The sequence below is a fragment of the Cygnus olor genome, chromosome 8 (assembly GCF_009769625.2).
Source record: "Cygnus olor isolate bCygOlo1 chromosome 8, bCygOlo1.pri.v2, whole genome shotgun sequence".
In the NCBI taxonomy this organism is placed as follows: domain Eukaryota; kingdom Metazoa; phylum Chordata; class Aves; order Anseriformes; family Anatidae; genus Cygnus; species Cygnus olor.
Genome location: NC_049176.1, coordinates 2422619 through 2435431, shown reverse-complemented (window position 1 = coordinate 2435431; position 12813 = coordinate 2422619). Strand labels below are relative to the sequence as shown.

The window sequence follows — 12813 nt, the reverse complement described above, 5'->3', positions numbered from 1 at the left end:
CTCAGTGCTGGGGCCGGTCCTCTTTAATATCTTTACCGATGACCTGGACGAGGGGATCAAGTGCACCCTCAGTAAGTTTGCAGATGACACCAAGTTCAGTGCGTGTGTCGATCTGCCCGAGGGAAGGAAGGCTCTGCAGGAGGATCTGGATGGGCTGGACCGATGGGCTGAGGTCAACTGTATGAAGTTCAACAAGGCCAAGTGCCGGGTCCTGCACCTGGGGCGCAACAACCCCAAGCAGCGCTACAGGCTGGGAGATGAGTGGTTGGAAAGCTGCCTGGCAGAGAAGGACCTGGGAGTACTGGTTGATAGGCAGCTGAATATGAGCCAGCAGTGTGCTCAGATGGCCAAGAAGGCCAACAGCATCCTGGCTTGTATAAGAAGCAGCGTGGCCAGCAGGTCTAGGGAGGTGATTGTCCCCCTGTACTCGGCTCTGGTGAGGCCGCACCTCGAGTACTGTGTTCAGTTTCGGGCCCCTTGCTACAAGAAGGACATGGAGGTGCTCGAGAGAGTCCAGAGAAGGGCGACAAAGCTGGTGTGGGGTCTGGAGAACAAGTCTTATGAGGAGCGGCTGAGGGAGCTGGGGTTGTTTAGCCTGGAGAAGAGGAGGCTCAGGGGAGACCTCATCGTTCTCTATAGGTACCTTAAAGGAGGCTGTAGAGAGGTGGGGGTTGGTCTATTCTCCCACGTGCCTGGTGACAGGACGAGGGGGAATGGGCTCAAGTTGCGCCAAGGGAGGTTTAGGTTGGATATTAGGAAGAACTTCTTTACTGAAAGGGTTGTTAGGCATTGGAATGGGCTGCCCAGGGAGGTGGTTGAGTCGCCATCCCTGCAGGTCTTTAAAAGACGTTTAGATGTAGAGCTTAGTGATATGGTTTAGTGGAGGTTTTGTTAGTGTTAGGACAGAGGTTGGACTAGATGATCTTGGAGGTCTCTTCCAACCTAGGTGATTCTGTGATTCTGTGAATTTTCAAACTTTGTGAATGCACAGAGCTCCTTGAAAACAACAGAAATTTCACTTTAGGATACAGATTAAAAACTGTAGTCTACACAGTTATTTGTGTTCCTATTTTATTTAATTATGTTCCACTCAAATAATTAGCATGGCAATGCTTTGGATGCAGCAGAATAATAGAATCCAGTCTTGTCCTGTTGATCACTTTTGAGCATCTGCTCTGGGTTATTTTCCAGAAGTATCAATATTTTAGAGAATGTGAGTTACAGCTTTAAAGTTTTTCAATAAATCTCATCATGTACTTTATCCAAGCTATACAAATAATACTCCATTGACAGCAAAGATATAACTTGTAGAAGAGTAAGACTGAGTTTTTACATAGTTTCAAGACATCCTATCCTAGTACCTCTGCAATTATCTGTGCTGCCATGTTATAGCATTTTGTTTAATTGTAGATAGTCTCAAGCATCTCAGTTTGTTTGAAATAGGTTTCCAAAGACTTATATTTTACACCAGTTTTGTCACGCGGATGACATCAATATTAATGAGAATGGCTAGCACGCAATTAGTTACGTTTAATAAAATATGACATTTGGTTATTTTGAATGGTGGCAGCTGCAAGAGAAGGCAATTTTGGAGGATTTTTGTTAAACAAAGGTTAGGGGCCATTATTAAATAATGAATGTGGTGATAATATGGTAAGATTGTCAACTTGCAAGTGTAAAAGGCTCAGAGGAAGTTTCTGAGGAGAGGTAATGATAAGGTAAGGGTAACTTCTAGCGAAATGATGGGTAATAGAGACTATGAACAGCAGAAGAGACCCAGGGCAGTGAATGCTGATAACACTTTAAATCAGAAAAGCTTAATGTTTGTGTTCATGCGTCTCCAGTCTGCTGGGACGAAGTGCAGCCGTGTAGCCATACATGTCAAGATGGGGGCATGTGGCTAATCAGCAAATGGTGCAAAAAAAGTAGCTCTGCCTTGAGCTAACTTTGTCTGCTCTCCTGAGCCACACTCAGTTGACTAATTGGTCAAATTCGTTATTTTGCTCTGTATACAACTAACAATATCTTCTGTAGCTCTCAAACTCTTTTCTCAATTATCCTAAATGAGATCTATGCTGAAATGGAGGCCTGGCTTTGATTAAGTAAATTTTCTAATTGAGAAATATTTGGTGATTCAATGTCCATATTTTCCAGTCTGATTTTGAATGGGATTTGTGAGCTGCTTACGAATTGTCTCACTTCATAGACTGAAGCAATGATTTCTCAAAGATCTGGTTTCTTAGTAGATCCCAGGCCAGTCCTTATTGTACAATAAATAGTTGCAGGCGTATTCCTGGAGCTGTGGTTACTTCAGGTTCCAAAGGCGGTGGTGCATTTTGATATTTTGCGTTTTGTGCGTCAATTGCAATAGCAGGGTTGACCATCTGCTGCTGACTTCTTCATCAGTGGATGTTTTTCATGGGGTTATCTGCAGGGAGGTGCAGAGTGCAATCCAAAAGAAAATGCTGCATTGTGAAAACTCTGGTTGTTTAATTAAAGGAAAACTAAAAACCTTCCAGACAAACCAGTATTTGTGCCAAGGAAAATTTTGATTTTTTTAGGGAAATTGCTTCATCAGTCAAAAAGATGTGGATAGAAAATTTCTAAAGACCTTACTACTAGATGTTCTTATTTTGTGCTTTGTGCCATACTTTCTATTCTTTTATTTCTATTTTTCTTTGTCAAATGAAGATTTTCCTTTTTTTTTTCCCCCTTCTGCTACAGCTTGTATGCTATGTGTTTCCAAACAGTGGGCAAGAAGTGATATTTAAGAAGTGATATTTGTTTCTAAAAAAAAAAAAAAAGAGAGAGAGAAAATCTGCTTCAGATTTCTTTCTCACAGAAGTCTGGGAGTTTAACCGTGTTTTGTGTGTCCTCATTTAAAAATTAATAAATGTATTGAGACAATTACTGAACGTTTTTCTCATCAGTCAGCTAAAGCAACCGCTCATTGATTAGGTAGTTTCCTATATCAAAACACAGAGATCTAAAAATCACACTGAAAAAAAAAAAATAAAACAGATACAAAAGTGAGTGGCCGAATACAGATACAACTTTCACTCGAGCTGTGAAGAAGAGCTCTCTCTTCTTCTATGGTTGTAGTTTTTGACCACAATATAATTTGACAGCAGAAATTTAATCATGTCCTGCTGCTTACACCTTTATCAGAAAACTGATAAAATGTATGCTCACATTGAACATTAGCAAGAAATTTTTCAAATGCCCTTCAGTTTTCTTTCTCTTCTCTCCCTCCCTCGTTTCTCTGTTTCTCCCAAAGAAATTGCTATAAAGCTGATGAGAATTCGGATTTGCTTTGAAAGCATCTTTTGTTCGAAGACTGATTTTAACCTTGTGATAAAGATTGCTTTTTTGTACTCTGTTGAATGTGATATCTAGTAATTGTTTGTCAAGGCAAAGTGCTGTAGAAGATAATACATTTTAAAAATGATCTTTTGTAATTATAGTACAAATGTCTTTACATTCTAACGTCTAAAAGCCACAAGCAAATATGTCAAAAATAAGAAAAATATGAAATTTTATTTTAAATGTTAGTTAAATGTTAATTTCAAAGTATTATGGATTTGTATTATGAAAAGTACTTTTTGCACAACTGCTCAAAAGAAAGTAATTGTAAAGAAATATTCAAAACAACATTTTATTGTAAAATATATATCTCAACTCGAAAATATATATTTGTACATTTGGCATAAACATTAAACATACACTTCCAGGTGTTTGGTTTTTATTTATTTATTTATTTATTTATTTCACTTGTAACTATATTGCTTTTGTTTTGTATTTCAATCTGATTTATTACTTTTTAGGGAACCTGAGGTTGTAAAATTAAGGCTTCTAGTCAAACTATTACATATGAATTTCAAAAGCTTTGGGGGATTGCTGTTGTTTTAAGCAAGGGCAGCAGATGATTCTTACTTGACTTCCAATGGGGGTGGGATTGTCCCAAGATAGATCTAAGGTGAGAAGAATACACACTACTTCTCTTATACTCTGATCTAGGAAGATTATCTTAAAAGCTTTGGTGTTTGCTATCTTGATCATAAGTTATTGGTTGTGATGGCCTACTGTCTGAAAATTGTATTAGTAAGAAGGGTGGTGTGCTGAGCAAGCAACAGTGGTAAAAGCTTAGGTAGAAATTAAGTTAAACGTGTAAATTTAGAAGTTTCTCGTGCATTCTTATGGTTATATCTTAACTCACTAATGAGACGGTATACAAAAAAATGTGAAATACATGGTAACTAAATCTCTAACCAGTTGTCATTTGTCCACACAATGTGAGTGCTTCAGCAGTTTTTCTCCAAAATCCTGACGCGTGCTTTTTCTCTTATGGGGCTGCACTCTTCTGTGCTAACTTATTGATTTGGAAAGCTCGCTTGCTTGCTGGAGCTGTAGTGTTAAATTGGCTTAATAAACACAAATGGGATAGTTTAATGTTGTAAAAACTTTTATGAGGTAATGGTCTATTTTTTTTAATAGTTTGCATAACTCAGCTTATTCAGTCTAGAAATAGAGTAGAATATTAAGGAAGATTTATAAGCACTCTGTACTTCTGACTTTCGGTATTTGGGTGCTTTCATCTTTAGAGAAAAACAAAAAATGGCCAGTCAAATTAACTCTATTTTGCAAGCACATGATAAACAGCCATCAAAAGACAGGAATACTTTTTAAAGTAACCTTTTCCCTCTATAGCATATTAGATCTTGTAAGTAAAAGATGAATGAAGCGTAACTTATAAATAACAGCACCTTTCTTTTTCAAGATCTGTTCTGTACTAGTGGAGAGATCCGTACTCTCATGGTTTAAATTGCCAATGTGAATGATTGTGGAAGGCTGAGGAGATAATAGATTTTTAATACAGTTCTTATTTTGATGAAGGAACTTGAAAAATAATTATTTTATGTCATTTTATCCTTATATCCTGTCTGTCTTGAGGAGAAGCAAAGCAATGAAGAGGAAAGAGAGGGCTAGGTCTAGTCTTTACTCACAAAAGCAATAATAAAAGGAGGTGTCTGTATAGTACTAAATTTCTCATATCTGGTGGTGGAGAGATTAGAGCAGTTTCTGCATGGTGGGATGTTCTGAGATTAGTTTTCTGTCAAGATAGTTTCAGGGTTTCTAAAAAATAAAAAAGAAAAATGCTCCAATATTCACTGAGGGAAAGAGGAGGAGAGGGTGAGGAAGTGACTTTGCTGAGGTTTTGCACTTGTACTGAAAGCGTAAATTCTGGCCAGTTCCCTGTCCAAAGTAAATTAAAATGGTTAATACAAGTGTTAGAAATTCAACAAGTGACATTGTGTGCAACATAACCTGGAAAACAGCACAGCATGGTGGTTTGCGTGCTGCAGGGTGCCTGCTGCCACATCTAAACTCCATTGGCAGAAATCATAAACAAATTTACCTGCCCCGCTCCATGAACCAGTAGGTCTAGCAATATGTCATAAAAATCCTACACTAGCTGATAAGGTCTTTGTGGAAGTTAGTGAGCTCTGTTAATCTGCATGGTTGTACCTGATGGAATGGGTGCAATTTGTGGAGGTGCTTGCAGTGTATTTAGCTTTCTGCTAGAAGGAGTCAGACAAGCTCAGCTTGAGACATTCTGAGCTATGGAGACATTCAGGAGAGCAAGTCCCTGTTCTGGGTCTCAGAAAAAAAGAACCCTATGGAAATGTCACATGTCTCACAGCTCTGATGGAGGAGAGAAAGTGAAGAACAACTCATAAAGGATGTATAGGAACAGTGCTGTATGAAGTGGTATTGTTGCTTCAGGTTTCATTTGCCTTTTGTAGATGGTTAAAACTCCAGAAGGGGTGATACTAGACACAGTCTGGCTAGACAGCTGAGTCACAGAAGAGGCAAGTCATCACAAGACCTTGAGTGAGAGTTGGCAGGGAATTACGAGGACATAAGTCTGTGATGCCATTTGTATGTGTGAGGGTGTGCAAACAGCAGTGAGCCAGATTTCCAGAATGCTTTAGCTGCTGCGATATTAGGCAGAAAAGGGCACTATCTCCTTCTCCTCCGTATTTTTACATAGGTGAATTTGTACATCGAGTTCTACTGTAATTAGGGAAAACTGAAACGATGTTGAGAGGTTGATTAAAGCATTTAGAAAATGAGCTTTAAAAATATTTAATGTCTACTGAGTTTTGAAATCTTTATAGCTTTTTCAATAGATCTTTGATAACCTGGAGAAAAAAGGTACAGCAGAATTTGCTTAAATACCTGCATTTTCAGCTACTATGTTTTGTTGTTTAGATAATGAAGATGGTGTACTGAATATAGTAAAGTAGAAATTTACATTTGGGCTTTTTTCATGTTGCAGTTTACTGTCTGCTAACGTTAAATATGCTGTATTGAGATACTTGACTAAAATTGCCTTAACAAGGTGTTTATTTAGATCTCTTCTTCACAATGAGGCCACTGTGGCTACATCAGTGTTGATACTGACATTTAGTGAGTAGTAACCCCAGGACTGTACAGATAACTCTACTTGGCAAGTATAATGCCCTCACTCCCTGGAATAAAGAAAGGTCAAATAAATTAACTTTGTAAAAAGTAGTAATCTGCTCACTCTATTAAATCTTTTTCTCGTATTAATGAAAAGAAACTGACAAAGGTCACTAAATCCTATCTGCCTTAATAAGTTAAAGTTAAAAAAGCTTAATTCGAACTATTCAGTGACTTTCATTGACTTTGGGGGCCAACAGTGTGAGGCAAGCTCTTCTGTGTCTCAGAAGCCTCCCAGAATGAAGAAAACGCATTAGCACTTGGTATAGTGTTATTAAATGTATTTATAAAAAATCCTAAAATCTTATTCAAAACCTTGATTGTGCTGTGGATGTTTGCATTGCCGAATGTGTACTTCAGGGCTGAATGCTTGTATAACAGGTTAATATATTAAAAGTATCATTAGCTAGTTTTCATTCCATGTCCCAAATATATATGTCTATGTGCTCTCTTAAGCAACTTTATTATTTCAAATGTTTAATAAAATACCATTAGCTATGATATTTTGCGGAAAAATAGGTGAGAAAGACTGCTTCAAGATCTGCAAATTAATAGCAACATATTAGAACTTTGATATGAAAAATAATATTGAATTATACTTTTGGTTCTTCTTATATTTGCCTAATATAACTACATTAATTGAATTGGCATGAGGCCATGGTATACCTTTTGGGAGACTTCTTATATTATATTCCACTGCAACTCACATCTCCACACATTTTTCTCCAAACTTTTTCTATTTTTAGTTTCTAGGAGAGATGATTGTGAAATAAAAATGTGAACCCTGCTAATGAAGAGCTGTCTTCTTGGTTCCCCTAAAACAATAACTCTGAGAGAGGGGTGAATAGATTGATTCATTTGTATGGGTCATTAACTTCCACGCCTACAGATGCCAATGTTAATATTCACAATATGAATTATTTCTCAGCTGATCACTTTAGCTGAAACACACAATGAATGTGGTTATCGCATGACCTAACACTGTGCCTGACATCCCTTTGGGTCCCTTAAAACTCAGAATGTCCCTGCTGCCCAAACATATAGGTCTCTCTCTCTCTCAGCATGGTTGTGTCTTGACAATACAGAAATCTGTGGCAATCATTAACTGAAAATGTGGACAGTGTGAAGTAAAACAAGTTTTAGAGTGAATATTAAAACATGGGCTGATATCCTGAATTGTATCTTCATTTAAATTTAACTTACAGAAAATGTCTGTGTGTTTAGAGTTTATCTTTAAGATGTTGTTTCAAAACTCCCAGCCCATTAGATTTAACTAGTTTTGGAATTTGAAGATCTGACTGTAGAGTTCAAGGATTATTAGAGCAAGTGGGGCTTGATCAATGCCTTTGGTCTTTATTAGTGTTTTAATTAATCAACAGGAATAAAATGCCTTGTGTAATGAAAATTTACACAGTTTCAAGTTATGAGAATACTAGACTTGTTCATAAGCAGAAAAGGGGACTCTGAAAGCAGCAGATAGTGGCATTTTATCTGTGTAACACAACTTTCATAGGAGACATCCTGAGCTAGAAATATTTCAGGGATTGATACGTTTTTTGGTGTGCCCTCCTGGGGAGAGGAATCAGCTTTTGAGGCAAAAGAAGTAATTCAGTAACTGAAATATTCATGAGTCACAGTTGGCCCTTGATTCCATTTGCTGTTACTGTTTCTCTTGGCTTGCATTAACTCCCCCAAACTAGATTGCTTTGCTGGAATCTAATGCTGAATACAGTTTCCTTGATCCTGAAATCTACATTAATATGCAAAATTTCCCCAGGAAACAAATTAATTTTCCATGGACTGTTCTGTTCACCTTTGCCAATAATTTTTTTTTAGTCTTTTTTTTTTCCCTGTAGCTTTGTCTTCTAGTGTGGTCAGGTATAAGAATTGTTCGCCCTTGGTTGCTTTTTATTAAGATTCTTCTATCCTTGGTCTTCATGGTATGTGAAAGCTTTGTGCTGTTTTCCCAATGGATGGTTTATTGCTTCTGTCTCGGGTAAGAGCTACTTGTTTAGTTTGGGAGTTTGGAGACATACTCCTATTCCTATATGCAGACATGAACTGTTACCTGTATCCAGGGTCCAGACCAATTAATCAGTTGGGTCATTTCTTTGATGCAGTCAACCTTTTTTAAAGTCAAAAATGTTTTTATGTTCATACACTGAAGTGTTCCCTCTCAAGCTTCTTGCATCAGTTCCATGGTAGCTTTTATGCACATATCAACAGTAAAAGGGTTGTGTGGGGAAATTTTCTGCTTTTTCCTGAAGTTTCAGTAAAGAAAAGGAATGAAGAGCACCAGCATTTGGCCACATCATTCCTACAAACAGGGAAGATTGCTATTCAAACAGAACACCAGAAGACACTCTGTCACAACCCTGGTGTGTTGGAGCACTGAGGCTATTTCGGCTGCTCTGGCCTTTACCTCCTGTTTTGGAGATAACCAGTAACAAGTGATCAAAGAGCAGGACTTCCTATCTTAGCAAAATAACCTGTGATATCAATTAAAATTCACTTCAAAGACTGAAGGAAATGAAGTTGGCTAAGCCCAGCCAAGAGATCCCCTGCCTAACTCTCTCCCTGCTTAGATTTCATAGCTGTGGCAGGAGACTGAAGAGGGAGATGGTGGTAAGGCAAGTTTTGTATGGGTATTTCACACTTATCTCAGACAATTTTCCTTTCTGTCACTTGTATGATTTTATTCTGTATGTACATAGACAGATTCCTTGAATCATCACATAAGTTATAAATTCCATTTTGTTTCCATGAACTGTGAGTCTTCATGTGTCTGGGGCTGTCATGTGCTAACAAGAGACAGGAGAGGTGCCAGTGTGTCAGTCATTACAAACTCTCTCCATCTAGCTCACTCTGAGCTAGTAGAGGCAAATGAGTAATGGGATCTTAAATAAGGACAGCCTATTCCTCTCGGGAGGATCCAAGACAAAGGAGCCAGGTGGTAATGTTTGGATTTCAAAGCCAGGAAGGATTTTTGGAAGCAGAAGCAGCTTGGTCAGGAAAGATAACAAAGTGGTGCACGGACGCAGCAGCGGGGTCCTGTGAGACAGAGGCAGTAGGGAGGCAGTGGAAGCTGCTGATTGAAGGAGCAGCTGTGTGCTGGCAGGGGACAGCAGGGAAAGGTCCCTGAGCACCAAAGAGGATCTCACAAAATCTCGGAGAAAATTCAAGAGTAAAGAATGTAGGCAAATAGATGTATGCGTGTTTACTGTTTCATGTGGCTCTGTGCATCTCTTGTGGTCATTAAAGTGAAAAGTAGTTGCTTTTGAGACAGTTTGCAAAGTCTGTGCATTACCTGATTCAACTTCATGGGATCCTGCAGAGATAAATCGTCCCACAAAAAACTGCAATGCCTGAGCTCTGGGAAAAAGTGTGTTGAAGCCATGGGGATTCGACAACAGTCGTAGGGTCTAAGCAGAGGTCTCTGTTCTTAAGAGAGAGAAGCGATTGCCTGGAGACCCAAGACAGATGCAGAAACTTCAGAGTGTTTTCGTAGGGAAGCAGGCTGAGGCTTTGTCAGTGTCCCAGAAGAGTTTTTTTCAAGGCTGTCAGTCAGTAATATGTCAGTCTTTGAATTCTTAGCTTTAGTAAACTGAGAGAGAGACTGGAAGAAAACAAAACGTGCACATAGTAGGATAACAAACAGTACCATAGGTGGCTCCAAGCATTGTCTGGCATATGCAAATCCACGAGCCAGTTGTAAAGTGGGAATCATCCCACCTGCACCGAACCAACAGGAAGCTGCTAGCTCGGGCTTAGTGCCATGCTTCCTTAGCTACATCTTCTGACTGAGCGGGGCATGGCAAAAGGAAGCTCATGGTGGCCTGAAGCATGGTCAGAGTAACTCGTACCTGTTGGCAAATGACCATATGCACTCTTTGCTAGCAGGAGTAAGGTCATTTGCCAGCATTGAAGTCATTGACTTTACATGTTTTCTCATCCTAGGTGATCTGATAGCACTGGCCAATGTGTATGAATACCTTTCTGTGATGGAGTCAAGCTCTACTGAGGCAGTTTACAAGGAGTGGGTAGTGCTCAAGAAGATAATGCAGAGCAAACTAATGTAAATGGTTCTTCTGCATAAACTGCAATTTTTGTAATCTATTTTGGAGTGAGGGGAGCGTACTTTGCTGTTTGCTTTGGGTTTGCATCAATTCAGAAAATGTTCAAAATTATTTTTTTTCTGAAAATACAACTTATCTGTTGAGAGAGAGGTGAAGCTTTTGTGTTGAAGGCAAAATACTATTATAGGAAAACTGAGGATTGTTGTGATGTCAGTGTTCCAGATTTACTATTAGGTCTGAAAATAGATGAACTGGGGAGATTACTTTGTATCATTTCTACATATGTGAATGGACGTATAATTATCTATCACTATAAAATATTAGTGTATATTTACTGTATAATAAGTAATTCAACTTTATAAACAAATGAAGATTATCCCAAATTTACATACAGTGTGAAGAAAAGTCCCTTTTGTACAGTCCTCTGTAACTGTAACATTTGGCAGATTCAAGAATAAATAATCTTTTGTGGCAAGGGTATGCCTTATCAAACATATGCAGATCAGTGCTAATTAATGCTAATTAAGGTTTCCTGTCTATCTAGTTGGAAAAACGTCCAAATGTTATGAAATCCAGTTAGTATGCCTATTACCCTAATTGTTTTATATGGGATGGTTCTTAATTAAAATATGTAAATTGACCTTAATTGCTATATACTAATGGAGGTTCATGTTATCTCACTAAAAATGACAAGATGGTGAGGAGGGGTACTTAAACAGATAATTCTGATAGATTTGTAAATAAATGACCTTTACTCAAAATTATTTTTAATTGGAAATTGGCAAAAAGAACATTTTACCATCTATGTTTCTCTAGTTTTAAATAATGTTGGAATTTATAGTTCTTTGTAAATATAGATATGGTGACATTGTAGCTTAATTAAGACTACTAAACAAATCAACATTTGATGTGTTTACTGTCTATTTCAAAATTGTTTGCTAACCTCATGCTGACCTTCAGAAATGTTGTGGTTTGCAGTACTGATCTTAATTTGAACTATTTTTGTTCTTATTTTTTGACTTTGATCTCTTTTAATCATATCATTTCATATGTGAAGTCTGACATGCTGCTATATGTTTGCTAGAGACTCGACCTGTGATTGTCTTCTCATCAGAGAGTCTGGAGGGCAGCACTCCTTTGCGCTTCACTTATTAATGCAGGGCACCACCTTTTACCTTCTCTGGGGGATGATAGCTCCCATGCATGCTGTTATATGACTGAGGCCTGCATAGATATTTATACAAAGTTTTGTTTGCCATCTACCCAACACAAAAACATTATCTGAATGATATTGTGCATGGCAGTTTATAGATGTCATGTATTGTCATGTTCTTGATAGTTGAAATAATTTATCATACCATTTCACACACAGCAAACATTTTTCTGCTCCAGTGTAGCTAACAGAATTTTTAAAACATCAGATTCAGGTAAGTTTATATTATGTCATAGACCTCATTGATACACATCCTCACTTTGCAAAACCATTCTGACAGGTCTCACTGTTTTGCAGGATATTGTAACCAATGTTTCTCCAAGGATTGTGCGTGGAATTACTTCGGGTCCCTTGTACGGCCCAGGCCAAGGCTCTTTTCTAAACATTGAACTGATCAGCGAGAAAACAGCAGCATATTGGTGTAGAAGTATTGCTGAATTGAAGGCTGACTTTCCAAACCAAGTAAGTACCACTCAATCATAAAGATGCAGTATACTTATTTAAAATCTCCAGCTTATAGGTCTGTAAAAGCTCATCTATTTAATGTTTGTTAAATAGAAAGCCAGTTTCCCTACTGACATGAGTATGGTATTGAAAAACAGAAAAGCTCATCCAAATCATTTTTATGACACCAAATACTGTGAAATGACTTTTACACAAATAGAAAACAATCATTTTTAGTTAGGCTGATGTTTACGTTCAAATAGATAATATTAAGGAAAGAGTTGATTCTAGTGTGGATGCTTATCAGTGCTTCTGTGAATAAGTTTGCATACAAGATTATATTTAAAATGAAACCTATAGTATTCATTTTCATTGTTAATTGAATTTGATTATAAAAGGAATTTTTGTTCTTTTCATTCTTAATCCAAATGTGAAAGATACTTCTGATATTCTCATAAGTAATTGGCTGCTTTACTAGAAAAGAAGAACACTGACTTAAAGTTAACTTTGCTACAATGAGAGAGTTTTGTTAGAGCCTTCTTGGCTATGGGGAAT

At 37.7% G+C, this 12813-nt stretch overlaps 1 protein-coding gene across 4 annotated transcripts in view; it reads left to right on the top strand.

Annotated features, from left to right (window-relative positions):
- DPYD (dihydropyrimidine dehydrogenase) overlaps positions 1-12813 on the top strand; it is a 354038-nt gene that overhangs the window by 208993 nt on the left and 132232 nt on the right. For all 4 annotated transcript variants that reach the window (XM_040566231.1, XM_040566230.1, XM_040566229.1 and 1 more), the window contains one exon: positions 12112-12276. In XM_040566231.1, coding sequence (XP_040422165.1) covers positions 12112-12276 — 165 coding nt within the window. The remainder of the gene's footprint in view (positions 1-12111; positions 12277-12813) is intronic.